The sequence below is a fragment of the Semicossyphus pulcher genome, unplaced genomic scaffold (genome assembly GCF_022749685.1).
Source record: "Semicossyphus pulcher isolate SPU_LCO1_2020_fin unplaced genomic scaffold, fSemPul1.0.p SCAF_17, whole genome shotgun sequence".
Taxonomy (NCBI): domain Eukaryota; kingdom Metazoa; phylum Chordata; class Actinopteri; order Labriformes; family Labridae; genus Semicossyphus; species Semicossyphus pulcher.
The window spans coordinates 8,553,668-8,571,334 of NW_027211681.1; the positions used below are offsets into that span (position 1 = coordinate 8,553,668).

Consider the following 17,667-nt stretch of genomic DNA (forward strand, 5'->3'; position numbering starts at 1 on the left):
GCACACACACACACACACTGACCCCCACACCTCCAGCTTTACTGCGCGGCCATAAACCAAAGATAACACAAACAGCTCCTAAATCAACAGGCAGATTGAGCAGCACTAACATCTCAGCCGTCAGACACACTCGCTTCTCATTAGCAGCTCTGCAGCTTCCTAACCTGCCAAACCCAGCATCAGAGGGTGTTTAATGTTGTCATGGTTATAAGAGACATATGAATGAGAGTTTGCTTTCAGCTGTTTTGTTTGGAAGTTGCATAGTTTGTGGTGTGCAGCAATGTTCTGTCTTTCTTTTAACTACAAAGGCCGGAAAGTCTTTATTTAGATGTGGTTTTATTACTGGGACATTTAATCCTGTGTGGGAGGGGTCATTTCAATGGTACGACATCGATTGCTTTATTTATTATTCTGTCTTAAACCGAACACGACTCAGAATAATGTTTAATAAGGGTTAGATTAACTGCAGCTCATCTGCTCTGTTTCAAGTACCTGCTGCTGCTTCTGAACCCAACGGTACTCTAAGTAGTTTTATGCCTATAACACAAGGGACAGGAGCCAATCAGTGAAGAATAAAGAAACTTAAACTAAATGAAATGCTTTAGGTGAAGGACAGGGAACCCACGTTTCTTCAGGTCGGCTGTGAGCGGCTGTGGGTCAGTCGACTCACACGTCAAAGTGTCCTTGGGCAAGACACTGAACCCCAAAATTGCAACCGAAAGCAGAGTCTTCGGTGTATCTCATGATTGCAGGTTGGCATAGTCGCCTCTACCATCAGCAGGGGCGGAGCCAGACTTTTCACTGGGCTGGCCTAACTGGGGCACTGACTTATGCGGGGGTGGCTTTTATTTACCCTTTCTATCTCCACTAATCCTATCTACTTTGACTACTAACTTTAAAGTATCTTAAAGATGTCATATTGCAGTGTATATTTTTTAAGTACAACATATAAATCATCTAAATTCTTTAAGGACTCAAAATGTATGTCCAGAGTAATAATTTAAAATACTAACAAAAGGAAATGTCCCACACTGAAATGCAAAGAAAGGTAATAGCGGCCTGTTGCAACACAAATAGTTGATATTAACATATAAGTCCCGCCTCCAACAAGGTAAAAAGCCAATCATAGTTTAGGTTTTTGGGGTGGCCAATCAGATTTCAAGGGGGGCCCAGGCCACCCCTCTGGATCCGCCCCTGGCCATCAGTGTGTGAATGTGACATGAAGTCTCAGAAGACTAGACAAGCGCTATATAAGTACAGTCCATTCATCATTTGTAGCCTTAAAACTCATAAAAACACATACTTAAAAATACAGTAATAGTAGAGTGAGGTAAATACTAAGATAAAAGATTAAGATTGAAGATGTTCTCCATTCTCTGCTTCAGAGAAATCAAGTTCGTCTAGTTGCGCCTGTCTGCATTAACAATGCTAATGTCGTCTCACTTCCTGAGCTCGGGAAATAAAAGATCTTTGTTCATGTTGCCTCCAGGGTTGAACACGTTTTCACTTCACAAGGACATGTAACAACTCCAAACATGACACCACACACTGTGTCATTTCTGCTTCATAAATATTCAGATCTCCGCAGCTGCTTTACTTTGAAACATCCAGGTAGAAAAACTAACTTAACTTAAGACTATAATAGAAAGATTTCCTCTTCCTAAAATTGCACTGGTCTTTGTCAAACCTGTGATTTCTACATTACAATCGTCATTATAAAATACTCTGGATAAAAGGGAGAAAATATGTCCGGCAAACCAGTGACTTAGTCTGCACGGCCCTCAGCAAGGGTTAAACAATCTTGTAGCTTGACCCGAGCTTTAGTAGTAATCTGAGGCATCCCTTGTGTGTGTGTGTGTGTGTGTGTGTGTGTGTGTGTGTTAGGGCAGGTCAGGTTAGGCTGTGTCTAAACAGGCTGGGTGCCCTGGAGCCTTTAGTTGTCCTGCAGGAGACGGGGGTCGCCCTCCATCTCCTCCCCTCTGCTTCCTCTCTTCATCTGTGATACTCCACAATCAATGAGCGGCCTCGGCTCTCCTCCTCCACCACCTCCTTCTCCTCCTCCACAGGTTTGATGTCATACATTCTGTATCCTCCTTTTCAGTAATATTAAATTTTTTTCTCTCCTCTCTCTTCACCCCCCCTCAAAAAAAAAAGAAATGATATGCAGTCGGATAAAACTTTCCTGGAGTACACTATCTGAGGAGACTGTGTGTGTCATAGTGTGTGTGTGTGTGTGAGGGAGCGGGGGACAGTATACACAAACACACACTCACACAGAGCACACATGAGCATTACAATCACACACAGCTGTTTGTTTTTAGTCTCTTCTCTCTTCTCGGGAGCCAGAAAAGGATCAGGAATAAAAGGGGACAAGGACGAGCTTCACCAGCAGCTTTACCCACACCAGCATCTAGTCGATCTAATCGTGTCCTTTGAGGCAGGAGGTAAAAAGTTTAGTTGATCTGCAATCAGGTCTATTACTTTACTTACAGTGTAGAATGTGCTACAAGTAAAGTCCTGTATAAATAAACATTAAGTAAAAGCACAAAACTAATAGCATCATATTCTGTCATCCCTCCTCTCCTCTCTGCATATCCTCTCCCTCTTCTGCTTTCCTTATTGCAAAATAGAGAAAGCCACTGGGTGTGATGTATTATAATGTTTTAATTTCAAGGCCCTGAGGAGATGCTGTGATAATGTAATTGAATTATAGTCTTTAATCCTGCAGCTGTTAAAGGTGGAGCTTATTTGATTCCATATAAACCACTAGATATGAGTCGTATCTCAACCTATAATGACACATCTTCATTTATAACCTGATTATATTTGGTGCTGCTCATCTGGATATGCAGATTAGATTATCCAATCACAGACTCAGACTTTGCCTCTGAATGTTGCAGAGAAGAAGAATTACTTGGGTAAACATAGGAACTTCACTACTGTATATAAATTAAAGTTGAATATGATTAAACAGCAACTATATAGCACCTATATTCAGTATTGATTCAACAATTTACATAGTTTGACTGCTGGAAAGTCCTCAGATTAATAACGTCCACTCAGTTTACTGGATGCTCTTATATGTTCTTATAGTATACATGGACAAAAGCTGGTGTACTTGACACTAAAAGCTCATCATATAAAGATAAAAGATAACTCAAGTTATGTTTTCGTATCTAGTGCTGGATGTGTGTCCCTAATAGGACTGGGACAGGTGTTCCGGTGTGTTTGTGTGTTTGTAAGACTCGACCAGCCGTGGAAATATAAGAGTCAGGTGGGTTTCCCCCTTTTTGTCCACATTGGATCTCCCTAAGAAGCTCTGTCGCCTTCCTGAGGCCAGAGAAACGCGGCATCAGGTGACCGGGACACTGCAGAGAAACAGAAAGTCTCCTTCTGAGGTCAACTGTTGCTTGTTTGACGGACGGCCTGCTGGAAACCTGCTGCTACCATCAGGGAAAACGCAGTGTGTGTGTGTGTGTGTGTGTGTGAGACACACAAGAGAGAGAGAGCAAGAGAGTGAGAGAGTTGTCTGGACAGACGCAGTAGCAGACGTGCCCGCTCCCGTCTCTCCCTCTCCCTCTCTCTCCCTCTCACACACTCTCGGGAGCAGCGCTTTGACGCACCACGCACAGTTGGATTATAGTATTGCGCGCTGGTCTTTCACGGGGCTTTTTTCCTCCCTCACGCTGCCTTCACCCTCACCACTAACCGGCAATCGATACATGATCGGGATCAATACCTCTCCTCCACGGTGACCTCTGCGGAGCTTTAGGAGGACCGAGCGCTGCTTTCTCTCCGGACGCGTGTTGTGAATTAATAACCCAGACAGCCTCACCTGGAGTGTGTGTTTATGCACTAAAGTGTGTGTGAGAGTGTGTTTCTTTGGATCACATCAAGGATCGAGGTGTTTCACTGGCTTGGTTCCGCACGCGCACACACACAGACACGACACACACCGGGGGGATTTGGGCACCGCATGCCGGGGACATGTGGAAGTTTGCGCCGCTGTAGCGCAGCCAGAGAGCCGGTCCGCCGCCTCGTCGACCTCCCCTCTTCCTGCCCAGGGGGACCTCGTTGCCAGTTCACAGCCTTAACACATCGAAACCCCTCTAAGAAGACCCAAATGTAAAATCAGAGCGAGAAATCTCAGAAACACACGTCTAAACAGGGAGGACAAGGAGAAGGAGGACGGCGTCCCGTTGTGTGCAGAGTTTGCTGAGAGCTTTCGGGGCTTTTATTTTTTAAACGCCCTTGTATTTTCTCAGTTTTTGTGGGTTTCATATTGGCCCCCACTTGCCGCAGTGATGGTGGGAGCTGTGAGCCCCATTAGCCGCTCCTCGGTGACTGCACCGGGGCTGCTGGTGGCTGTTTTGGTCCTGGTCCTGTCCGGCGGAGCGGACGGCCAGCCCTGCCCGGCACAGTGCTCCTGCACCGGGACTACAGTGGACTGTCACGGCCAAGGGCTCCGCAGCGTGCCCCGGAACATACCCCGCAACGCGGAGAGACTGTAAGTACAGCTTCAACAGTTTTCCTTTAAATCTGCGCAGAACATTTCCCAACATGTGGACACACTTTACTGGGAAAACCCCCAGAATAAGATCGCTTTCGACATAACAAGTGTGCACTGACCTGCTGTTTAAATCGTATATTTAAACTTGTGCTTCTCTTTTAAGAGTTTTGGGAAATCTTTTGACACTTCTGAATTTGGATACCCTGACTGAAATCACAAACAATGTTTTTATGATCAAGTAATGTCCCCAAATGTATAATTACTCCTCTGGATGTTAGATTAGTATATTGTGATCTTTAATGCAGCATGCTGACAGAGTGTTGAGTTCTTTTCTCTTGGGGACCACATCTTCACAGCGCAACGTGTCAGAAACTCCACCATATGATCTGTAAATGCAGCTAAATGCAACAGATGCACATTTAGTTTTTCGTGTAAACTAGAATTAACGCAATATTATGTGTGTCAATGCGAGGATTATTTCTCGTCGCGGAGCAGAAGTTGGGGGCTCTGCACGCTGTGGTTGTGTTGGTGGTTTCGCACTGTTGCATTAGCACAGCCTCCGTACACCACATCGGTTTGTCTGGAGACCAGCAAGTTAATCAAAAACGGATTTGGACAAGTGGGCTTTGCAGTTAAACAGGCCACATTTTATGAGTCACACGCCCTTTGATGAAATTAAATTTTGCCACAGCTCGTCTCAATTTCTCTGCTGCTCAAATGACAATTCTGCGTCTGTCACGGCACACCAAGTTTCAACAAAAAGCCCTTCAGCAGACCTGCTCACCTGCTCTGTCCGTGTTTTTTTTTAACAAATCAAATTATATACTGACAGTTTGTTCTTCGCCCTTTTCTCTGTGTAGGGACCTGAATGCAAACAACCTCACCAAAATCAGCAAGGCGGATTTTGCAGGACTGCGACATCTGCGAGTGTTGTAAGTGTCTTTTTTATCTATTTTATTTTCTCTCCTTTATTTTCTCTCTTGCTTTGCAGACATATGAGAAAAATCCTCTCGCGCACAGCTCAGAGAACTTGCACCTTGCAATTCCAACAACTTTTCCCCAAAACAGCAACAACACTCAGTTTTAACTGTCTCCAGTCCTGCTCAGCATCACGCTGCCGCATGCAGCACTGCGTCTGTAGTCGTGGGAAGCTGGCGTTTCATTCAGCCCGTGAGTGTGTGTGTGTGTGTGTGTGAGTGTGTGTCTGCCCAGACTAGAAGCGGCACCTGTTAATGCTGTCGCGTTAATCTGCCAGTGGAAGTGTCAGGAGGGGCTTATTTTAACCAGCGGGCACACGGGGAAAGAGATAGCGGTCATTAGGTGTAACCGCGGAGGGAGGAATGCAGCTGGAAGGGAGGGAGGGTGCAAGGAAAGGAAAGGAAAGAGTCAAGTAAGAACAGGTTTGTTACCTGGGATGGATCCAGGTTAAGCCTGGGACGGGGATAGCAAGCTCCTATTGTGTGTCAGTTTGTGTGTGAGTGTGTGTGTGTGCTATTCAGCTGCTAAAAGTGAATGGCAGGGAATACATTGTTGGAATTCCTCCAGAGATTATGTCCTTAAATGAGTTTGAGTGTGTGTGTGAGTGTCTTGATTCAACGGTTTCCTGTGTGTTTAAGTCTACCTGCAGTCACACACAAACCTCAACCAACTGACTTTAAGAGCTGCAACAATGATTCGATTACTTGATCTAAAACCAAGCAAATCACTTCATCGTGTCCATCATTTATTTAGCGGAAATTCCACAATGTTCCTTTGTGAATGAAGCTTCTCAGATGTGATATGCTTCTTTATTTTGCCGCAGTGCCTGTTTAAAACCATTATTTGGCCTCCAGAAGCTTTCTCGAGATGCGCTCATCCGAACAACTTCACACTGGACGCGGCTCTCCTTTGGGTGGTTGGCAATACATCCGCAAAGTATGAAGTTGGTCACATGAATGGTTCTAAAGTTATGTAAAGGACAGTCATAAACCTATACAGAAGGGGATTACTTTCTTTATGTGAAGATAAGGCGGCTGCAGCGCCACCTATAGGCCAAATGGCACCACATTTTTCATGGTCACTCAAACATCATAAATAAACATTTCCACCAAATTTGGCTTTAATAACACACAGCTTTGAGAAGACATGACATTTTATGTGATGTAAGTTTTGCCAAAAGAATGAGAGCAAATTTAAGGAGCAGCTGTTGTAAAACTGTACGGAATATAAACAATCTGAAAATCTTGCTTTTTCCAGCTTGGTCTAAATATGCTTTGTACCAAATTTGGTGAAAATTGCTCAAAATTTGTAGAAGTAGTGAAACAACTGATTTGGACAAAGTGGGGCCAAATTGATTCTGATGGAAATGGCACGGCATGCGCCTTATATGGATGAGTTTTGTTCACTAGTGTTACAGTTTGAAAGTTACAGGCCAAAAATATAAATTGCTGTTCAAGTGCCACAATATGGCCAAATAGCACAAAATTCAGAACTTATCAGCAAAGCACACGCCGATGTGAAGTGGTGACGATGAATAGTAGCAGAGTAAACAGAGAAAAGACAGACAGACAGACAGAGAGTGGTTCTGTTATACTTAGAAAAGAAGGTCAGGAACGTTTCTTTGGCTTTTGGTTGTTGGAAGGTCACTCCGCAGTCATGGTGACTGTGACTTTGTCGGGCTGATTTTCTCTAGTTCTGACATTTATACACTAAATGACGTTGTTATTGTGATACTGCACATAAAAACCAGCAGATAATGAAGAGTCCCTTTTGAATGCACAATTGTGTTCCATCTTATCATACGCAAACAACATACAGTCTATAAAAATGTGTGTGTGTGTGTGTGTGTGGCTGCCGGGCTTGGTCAGCACAGTGCTCTTGTGGGAGTCGTGCCAGTGTAAGTGAATGAGTAGTCACAGCTATGTGGTTAGATAGAGAGTAAATTGGATGATAGATGAGCCGCTGTCCGACTGATGGGCCGGTTTTAAAGTCAATTCTGGGTCTCCATCGACCCGCCGCTCATTGTCTTCTCTCTCTCTCTCTCTCTTTCTCTGCTGTTTCAACATTCTATCACTCTCCATCTCCACCAGTCTGTTTTTCTTCTTTTTCCCTCACACCCTCTGCCCCCTTTCTTCTCCATCTCCATCCTCCCCAACTTCAATCTCTTTCCCTCTCTCGTGCTCTGTCTCTCTCCCTCCCTTACCTTTCCTCTTCCTCTTCTCCCTCTTATCTGCGGCCTCATCCAGCCATCCTTCTCCTTTTCTTCAGCCTCTAACGGTGTCGTCGCACATATCGCTCTGTCAGCTCTCGCGCTCCATGTGTCTCTCTATCGCTCTTTCTTTTTTGCTGTCCAGATTCTTATTGTCTCACTCTCTCCTGGTGTCTTTCCCTCAGGCAGCTAATGGAGAACAAAATCACCACGATTGAGAGAGGAGCCTTCCAGGACCTGAAGGAGCTGGAGAGACTGTGAGTAACATTTTTAAGTGAAGCAGCCGCCATTTTGTGCCTTTATGCTTCATCTGCACACAAACAAGTTTCAGGATCCTCAAGAAAGCTTACATACCAAGAACGCACACGTTCAAATGAAAGGTCAGGCTATTAGAAAGTGTCGCAGAAAGTTGTTGGGAAACCAGATCAACTTCAGCCCTCGTTGTCAGAGACTACACAGGATGAATGTCACTGTCTAAAGGCCCTTCGCACCAGCTGTGCCAGAACAGCCACATTTCAGGGTCATTTTATGTGTGATATGGGGTTCATCAAAATCAAAGTCACAGTGTGTTTCTGATGCTATGGGACGCCAGAAAGCTGAAGAGACATTTCATCAACTTGTATCACCCATCTGTGCTGCTGTCATGTTTTAAACATGCAGCAAAACAACAATAAACTTTAGCAACAGCACTTTATCCAACGATGGAGCTTACAGTGTCAAATTATCATTGCGTTCTGCATCATTTCAAGGCCTTTTCTTGATTTTCTTGAATTTTTTGGGCCTTTTTATGCCTTACTGAGAGAGAGGACGGTGATTAGTGTCGGAAACAGGGGAAGAGAGAGGGTGGGAGTTACATTTGAGGCCGCCACATCGACGACTGAGCCTCTGTATACGGGATGCATGATTTAACAACTGATCTAAACCAGCGTCCCCATAGAGTAATGTTTCAAACAGGACGCTTTCAACTATCACAAGCTGGCAACCCAGCAGAGCAGTATATGTAGGGCTCTACTAACGGGGGCTGCCGGGCTGCCACTGGGCCTAACAGCTTCTCTCTTACACCAGCAGAATGCTGCAGGCTGTCTGTCAGGTCGACCACAGACGTGTCTCAAAGTGCAGCGTAGGACCGCTGTTTTGGAAGATAAGAAAATACATTTTTTTTAAAGCAAAAAATTGAAGCACTTCAGTCTCTTGAAGGGGTTCAGCTTGGTTATAAAGGTGAGTTTGAAGGCCGTGTAAGATACACGTCACTCATCAAACTATCTAGAGACTCCTGTGACATCTATATATCTACATAAGTATTCAAAACGATTGTCCTGACATGCAGCTGCCAACGTCTCAGTCCATGAGGAACAATTTGAGAATGCGTCACATGGCAGCGACTGAGCGACAACCAGAGGTTGTTATGGCGCTGGCCTGGAATCACTGGTATTCAGCATCCGACCCTGAGGCAGTTATGGCATAATTAAGTCTTAGTGGTGTGTGAGGGAGCGAGACAGAAGGGGGATGAGGACCTCTGACTGCTGATATGTCCATTGTGTTGACTGTCAACTTTGCTTGATGTGCGAGCTGTCCATATATACGTGCGTGTCATGTCGACTGAAAGGCAGCCAGCGACTGTGACAGAGTCTGAGCAGGCTGAGAGACAAGCTTTTAATTAAACACCCATATAGAGCGTTGCTGCAAACACGTTTACAAGTGACGTACCTGCACACACAGACACACACACACACACTCAGTACAACATCCAATAGTTGTTTTCGATCAGTTCTTCAGGGGAAGGAAAAGCATGATATATCACGATTCCCCGGCTGCTGTTGACTCGGCTGTGTCGTGCCTGTTTTCTCTCGGCTCTCTGCTGCACTTGGGCTTCTCTTTATTGACAGAGAGAAACTCTGGAGGACAAATATAGGGAACCTGCTCGTGTTTCTCACACAACCAACGCTGGGTTCTGTCCAGCCAAGTAGATCTGGGAATTCCAGCAGGGAGCTTCAGACAAGGAGAGCGAAATTACGCTCTGTACAAAGAGCTGGTACATGCTGGTGATGGTAATCTAGACAAGTCTGTAAACAGCGATAGCAGATGAAGTCTTCCACGTCTGCTGTCAAACCATGCATGATTATTTTGTGCCGTCTCAGACGGCCACAAACACCTTTGACAGCGGCTTACTTTCTGACACAACATGGCTGTTTTCTGTTGTCCTCGCGCCTGTTTCAACTGTAATTCGGCGTCTCTGGCGTGGCATGTTCACAAACACAAAGATGGAGTCAGTCATCAATGCCCCCCCGCCGCTGCCGGACAAAGGCACGTCTCCGGAGTCTGGAGTCTTGGGGCTCATTTCAAAGGCCTCCATCCTCTTGGGGGCTGGAAGGGGTCCTGCTGGGCACCGCTGCCCAGAGGAGAGGGCCCTAAGCTGGGCTGACTGATCCACAGTGACTGCCCCCCACAGGGGTGGAAAACGGTTCCCCTTCTCATGCTTTTTTTTTTTTTTGCGACAGGCCCTGCAGGGCTGGGCAGGGTGGGGTCAGGTGTGGGGCAGTAGCTGGGGGGTATGGAGGAGGGGTGGAAGGAGGTGTGGAGGCAATAGGCACGTCACAACACACGTGCACACACACAAACACACGCAGCAGTAAGGATACACTCATGCATGCGCATTAACTCACGCAAGGCTGCTCCGTCACTACTGGTTTTATCTTGAATGTACCCCCCCTCATTTACACCCACTCACACCTTCTTTCATTCATCCTTTACCCTCGTGTTTTTCCTCCGTACCCACCCATCTCGTTCTCCCTCTCTCTATTGTCCCGTGCGTATAGGAATGTCGTACATTCCTCACTCTCTCCCTGTGGAGGCAGAATAGGAAAGAGAGGAGTTCCTGATCCTCTTGTCCTCCTCTCACATTTGACTGCTTTACGGCCCCTATCCAATTCAGAGAGTGTGTGAGATCGGAGGCGATAACAGCCACAGATATGCAGAGAGAAACAAAACAGTAATTACGGGCATTGAGGTGATGATTTCAGAGAGAGGCAGTGAGATAAAGCCTCGGATAATTAGCCTGTAATTGAGTGATCACATTGTCAGAGATGATTCTAACAGGGATGAATAACAGTGAAACTATTTACAGGTAGAGAGTTTGTCCATCAGCGAGTGCAGACGAGATAATTAAACTTCTGTTTTGGACGCTCTGAATAGCAGAAGATAATTGTAACAGTGATCCCACCTGGCAGGAGATGGATTTCAAAGAAGAGCGCTGGATTAGCGCTAAATGATTAGCTCTAAAGCCGCCGAGTGATAACATTGTTCCCGCTGATCATTTCAGGGCAAAGTTTCAAAGGTCTTTTTTTTTGGGAGGGGGTGTTTTTATTGAGCAGCAGAGCTTGAAATTATCTGCACTGTGAAGACACACACAAAAAGCAGCTCTCTCTGAATGTAATGCGTGATGGATTTTCCTGCGCTGCGCTCTGCTGCAGCTGACAGTTGTTATATTTGTTGGTAAACAGCAGTTAGGAGGAAAAGTGCTCAAAGTTCAGGGAAAGGTTCCTGAGTGCTGACTGCTGAAGGTTTCAGGTGAGAGGACTGGATCCGTTTGAGGGCAGAAACGTCGTCTGTCATTAGTGTTTGAATAATCTTTGATTCACTTCTGCTGTACCAACTACTTAAACTGCACACATGCACACACACAAGGTTTAGGGTGTAACTCTGGTAGCAGTACTCCGACTGTGTGTGACAGTATTACAGCAGCAGTAGCATCCGTAGAGTAATTGGTTCCTCAGGTTTGTTATTTCCTTCTCCAGCCTGAGCCGAGCCTGAAGTACTTCAATTTTACAAGTCTAGTGTGTGTGTGTGTGTGTGTGTGTTGCTGTCTAACCTCTATGCGGTTTGCGTGTGTGTGTATCCATAAAGATTTCTAAAGCTGAATGTCTTTGCAGGAATATGTGTGTGTGTTAGTGTGTGTTCCTCTAGCATCTGTTTATGACTGCAGGGATTATCACCCCGCTGCAGTGTGACATTAGCTCGTTGGAGTGACTCTCACACCTCAGACGACTGGCTGCTCAGCGTTCAGTCACTTCCAGCCAAACTTTGACTAATGGGACTCGACTGTGGAAGTGTTTCAGTGCATTCCTGCAGGTCCAAACCACTAAACCACAACGGACGACTTCAGAAGCTGTCTGTACTTTTTAAAGGGGAGCGAGAGGTGCTGGGTACGTGCATGGACAGAGTCATCATCATCGCTGAATGTGTCGCCCTCTCACTGGTGGCAGCATGCACCTTTTAAGACTGTAACATTCATAGACACAATGTTACAGTGTTGAAAGGTTACTGAGAGACTGTGCGATATGATCATGATGATAAAAGCAATCATGACCTTGCAGATTCTTTAGCTATTGAGCTATTTATGCTGATGCAACATTGTTAGTAACTTCAAATATGAACTGCACACATGTAAACTTTTACTCAGCCTTTGAATGATGATGGTACTAGTTTATGTTCCTGTCCTCCCTGAAAAAATGGCGTCATGTGTTTTGTCCTCCTTTAGAGGAGATTAAAAAGTGCACGTTTGCTCCTTGTCCCTTGTCATGCACGTACAAAATAAAAGCACAAAAACAGGTGCATTGTAAGTGACAAGACTCATTCATAAAACCTTTGAATAATCCAGCTTCTTATGTCTCACTTATGACCCTTAAATGAGCTACAAAGGATGGGTAAGGTGTTAACATCACTGTTGAGTGATAAGACAGTAACTCACATTATGAGAAAGTGCATTTAAAAGCATGACACCTGAGAGGAACCAGACTGCTTCACTTCATTCTCTTAGTCTGACAGCATTGCATCTATTTAAAGCGGATGAGCTCATACCCCCCTCTCTGTCCTCCTTCCTCCTCCCCGCCTCCAAACGCCAGCCCCTGCACTCACCCAGGGGAGGTCTAGCCCACTAACGGGTGCTCACGGCTGGGCAGGACCTGCAGGAGGAGCGGGCCCCTTCCGCGGGACCACGTGGGGCTCTTAGCAGAAGAGCCGGCGCTAACGGAAGAGGAGTGAATAATTTAGACACATCATTTCTGCGGGACGTTAAATATTTAAGCGGCCCTCTGATGTAACTGTGGAGTGTGAGCGTGCGTGCGTGTGTGCGAGCACGATCGTTTATTTGTGCTCCTGTGGGTGCAAGGTGGACACAGAGGGGGTGACGTAATTAGAGGAGAGTCCGCAGCGAGTTATAGTGAAGCAGACAGATGAGGAAAAAGCCGTTGAGACTTCAAGTTTTGAATGGAGTTTGTGACATTTTATTTTGGTAAAATCTGCTACTCACGTTTTATTTTGAAGTTTGAATTCTTTCTTTATTCTTCCTCCCTTTTTTCTTCTCCTCCAGCCAGCACAGCATCCATCGCTCGGCCTGTCAATGTGTGTGTGTGTCAGGGTTAAACTGTTTCAGCAGCCTGTCTCTCATTGTGTCACTCAGTCGCCTCTCTCTCCTCTCTCTCTCTCACACACACACACACACACACTCGCACACACAAACACACACCAGCACACAAGCCTCTTCAATCCACTCAACCAGGGTTAAATGATCGCACCCAGATTATTAAACTCACCCGAGTTCTCTCAACTCCTCTGTCTGTGTGTGTGTGTGTGTGTGTGTGTGTGTGTGATGACGGGTTGTTGTGAGTTCTTCCCCTGTGAGGGCCTTGTTTACTCTGTGGGGTCCTTTTCACACATTCGGTAGTCCGGCCAGACTGCCTGTTTGTTTTTCCCACATCATCTCCTCTCCTCCGCCTTTGTGGTAAAAAAAAAAAAAAAAACCTGCCCTCCCTCCCCCCTTCATCAGAACCCCTTCCCTCGTCTTCCTCCCCCGGGCCTTCCCTTCGTCCTTCTAGAGTTCACTGTTTGTCTGGCGGCCATGTTGTACCCCTTAAATCAAGGGTAACCCAGAGTCTGTGTGTTTTCTTGTGTGTGTTTTTCCATCAATCTCCGTATTCTCTCATACTTCCTCAAACTGTGCAGACTTGAGTTACAATCAAAATACCAAAACATAATTTAATATGATTAGCAGGAAACAGGAATCTACCTTTAAAAAGCTAATTATACACACATGTAACCGCTTCAGCCGCACCGTCTGGAAGGAGGCTAGGTAGAGTTTATTCCCTAATTTATGCTGTGTTTTTCCAGGCGCCTGAATCGGAATAATCTGGCCGTCTTCCCCGAGCTGCTTTTCCTGGGAACGTTGAAGCTCTACAGACTGTAAGTCCTGCTTTTATTTCCTTTACATCACTCACTTGCTCTGCATTGTTAACTTAAATATTGTTCATTTTGTCGAGTGTTTTAAGAGCACTCAAAAAAATCTGAGCTCATTTAGATCTGTGTTTGTGTGTTTCCCCCTAAAGCTTGTACAGGATATTAAATGTGACTGAAACGACACGGTGAAATATGTTACAGACAGTGAAACGTTTTTCTGGGTGACGCAGCCGTGGTGTTTTACTTGGATGAAGGAGTGAGAGGAGCGAGGGAACAGATTTTACATGGCCCTTTTTCATAGAAGCCAGTTCAGTAGCTAATGGAGATTAGCACTCAAACAGCTGCTGCCCACTGGGAGAGAGGTGTGTGTGTGCGTGTGTGTGTGTGAGGATTGAGAGGAGAAAGCGAGACAGACCAGTTGGAGGTATCGGCAGCGAAACACAGAGACAGGTTTCTCATCTGAAGTTACGTTTTGTGTTTCACAGGCAGAAAATAGCTTCAGTCACAGAACATAAACGTCCAGTTTGCATTCAAAACCGCTGTTTGTTGTCGTCAGGCACCTTCCTCCCTGCGCTCGCTGGGCCCGCTCGTCTGTTCTGTAAGCCGAGCCGTGGATTTCCAGGACTGAAGGGCTGGGCTGCTACGCTGCTGAAACTGTGGGAACTAACTTCCCGTCACGGTCATTTGCAGTCCCGGGGAATAATTATGGTCGCTTGTATTTATATGCGTGGCTGAATATATTTATCTAAAACAATATTGAAAAGCTCAGATGATTCAGAGAGTGTGTGAAAGTTGTTTATGTTCTGCGGACGCTACGGTGGCTGGCTGGGCTTGACCTGTCATGTCTACGGGTGTGTGTGCCTCTGTGTTTCTCAAGGCCGAGAGTTGGCATATAGCTCAGCGTGTGGGCCGAGGTAAAAATACTGCTCGAATGTACAGCTCTGTGCTCAGCTGTTGCAGACAAGAGGCCTCTCTCGCTCTCTCTGAGAGTGTTTGTGTGTGTGTGTGTGTGTGTGTGTGTGTCGGTTAGCTGAGCTCTCCAGGTGATGTGTTTAGCAGACGGTCCCTTGTTGGCTGCACATCTTCTCTGAACAAGCCTCTTCATTCAGCAGAACAGCTTTCATCGTGTTGTGTTATAATTGTTTTTCTCCCTGTGAAATATGAAGGAAAAAAAAAACTCTGATAGTCAAGAGAAAATTTGCTGAATGACAATGAAAAGAGAAATTGCCCAGCTGGCACCGCAGCAGCCACAAAGCTACGAGCAGATTTCTCAGACGTATGGAAGTCGTTCAGAATGAATAGCGAACCACTGAGGCTGAGCCAATAGTACTTATGGCTGTTTGGTCAATATTAAATCTTACGTCTACTTCTACACCCCCATACAGTGTACTTGTATTTTTAGAAAACACAACAAGACAGCCCTGAGAACCTCTGAAGTGGGCCTTGTTAAGTTTTACGCAGAGGTCAGAAGGTATGTGCGAACTGGACCGACTCTGGGTTTTGCAACAGTGCTGCTATAAATGAACACTTGCTCAACCTGCTATTATGAAAATTATGTTTTTTGGAGCTCGGAAAATCAGTGTATGCGTGTGTGTATATGTGTGCGTTTGTGAGTATTTACTGGATGGGTTTAACATTTTCTCAGTGGTTCAGCTTTAAGAGCGAAATCTCTTTATACACCAGGAAGTGTGACACACAAAAATCACAGGTTGAAGAGTCTGAAACTGGTGACCTGGGTTTGCTTCCTGCTTCATGCGTTGTCTGAAAAACACTTTCAGATTAGAGAATAATTGTGGTCTTTGTTTCCATTTCACATTTTAAGACATATATGAGGTTACAATGTAATGAGGTAATCTGTAGGTAAAAGTACATTGCAGTAATCCCCAGGCTTCTCAGCACGCCAGGTTACACACTGTTTTTTCTACACGCAGCCTCAGCATGCTGGAGAGCTGGCCAATCAGAAGAAAGCGGGCTTGTATGGGCGGGGTTTCTTAAAGGGACAGCGCTGACTGAGTCGTTCAGGCAGAGGCCGTATGAGGGCCTGCACAGAGCACCAGTGTGAGAAAAATGAGTTTTTTTAACTGTAAATTATTCTAAGCTCTTTTACAGGTATCACAGAGTGAAAAATGACGCTTGGAATTCGCATTATAGCCCCCCTTTAATATAAACCAAGCCTCCATATGTGTGTTTAGTTTAGCTTGTAGCTCATTTGATAGAATGAGAATGAGAGCATGACCTCAGGCCTTGAAATGCATGCACTACAGTTCCCTCATGTACACTCCACGCCTCTTACCGTGTGTTTCTGCACCTGTCAATGATGACATGATGATGACTCATACATGTCTGGATTCTTGATCCACTGCTCACTGTAAACTTAATTATTTAGAGTCTGTCTAATCGGGAGTAGTGAAGGAGTGTGTGAGGGAGGACACAGATGATTAGGTGACATCATACAACAGACCAACCAACATGATTAATTCACACACTCATTCGCCACTTTGTTAGGCACACTTAATGTATTAGACACGTGGTTCTCAACTGGTGGGTTGGGACCCAAAGATGGGTCGCGGAGCTGTTTTCACTGGAAGTCTGCTGCGCTTTTATTTTGAAGGACATGCAGTACAAGTGTGGTTAATTCACACTCCATGTATCCACTGATTGGGTAATCCCAGCTACAGTCACGTTTACATTCTTGAAACTCGATGAGCCCTGCAGTGGTTGCATTTAATTTGCACTTTTTTGGTGTTGTTAATTGAATTCATTGCAGAGCGAATATTTCCCTTCTCAAAATATTTTCATGCTCTGCTACCTGCTGGTCATTTTGCTCGACTATTATACTGTTGTGTTTTGTGATGTTGCCATACTGTGATGCTCTGTCCGTCTCAGCACCATTTTTCATTAAATACCTTTGAGTGGTTGAAAAATTGCAGAAATTTGGGTGGTGTGGTGGTCGGTGCTGAGGCGAGACCAAATCCTCCTTTTACAAATGTAACAATGTTCAGATTGTGCTGAAACTTTCCACCAAAAATGTAAGTCTATTAATGTTTCTTTGTCACTGTATTCTCCATCTAAAATACTTGCCTTCATTGTCCACCATGTTTTTCTTGCCTTGTGTGAATTGCCTTTTTTATTTAGAAGTGAAAACAAATACATTAGTGGGGTATTTCCTGTTCTCTCTCTATTTCTCCTCTAACCTGCCAGCTCTCTCTCTCTCCGTCTCTCTCTCTCTCTCTGTGCTGGACAGAAATCAGATGAAAGAGGGAGAGATGAAAGAGGGGCTGATGAAGGGATGGGAGGATAAGAGGATGGGTCACTGGTTCCACAGCTGATAACTCTGGTTATGCTTGAGTGTGATGCCGGATTGATGAGACGGCGTTTGTGTGTATTCGCGCACGTGTGCGTGTCTTGTTTCGTGGCTTGGCTTCTTCTGGCTCTCAGTTACTGTTTTCCAGGTTTTTCATTGTGGTTTTTTATTTGTATTTTGTGTCCCGTTGCGACGTGTTTTCCTTGAAACTTTGGCTTAGAAAGAGAGAGGGGAAGACAGATGTGTGTGTGTGTGTGTGTGTGTGTGAAAGAGAGAGAGAGAGAGAAAGAAAGCCACTGAGAGGAAAAGTCATCATAGACGAGTTGATTGAAAGTTGAATGAGTGAACTTCAGGTCTCACACACACGTACCAAACCTAGTTAGAGTGGTTTGGGGAGGTTGAATTAATGAGTTGATGAGGGGTTTTTTTTGGTGT

The 17,667-nt window shown here is 45.2% G+C and overlaps 1 protein-coding gene across 1 annotated transcript in view; it reads left to right on the forward strand.

Annotated features, from left to right (window-relative positions):
- Nucleotides 1-4,304: 4,304 nt before the first annotated feature.
- slit2 (slit homolog 2 (Drosophila)) overlaps nucleotides 4,305-17,667 on the forward strand; it is a 90,037-nt gene continuing 76,674 nt past the window's right edge. Inside the window, exons 1-4 of the mRNA XM_069665664.1 lie at nucleotides 4,305-4,507; nucleotides 5,371-5,442; nucleotides 7,883-7,954; nucleotides 13,863-13,934. Coding sequence (XP_069521765.1) covers nucleotides 4,305-4,507; nucleotides 5,371-5,442; nucleotides 7,883-7,954; nucleotides 13,863-13,934 — 419 coding nt within the window. The remainder of the gene's footprint in view (nucleotides 4,508-5,370; nucleotides 5,443-7,882; nucleotides 7,955-13,862; nucleotides 13,935-17,667) is intronic.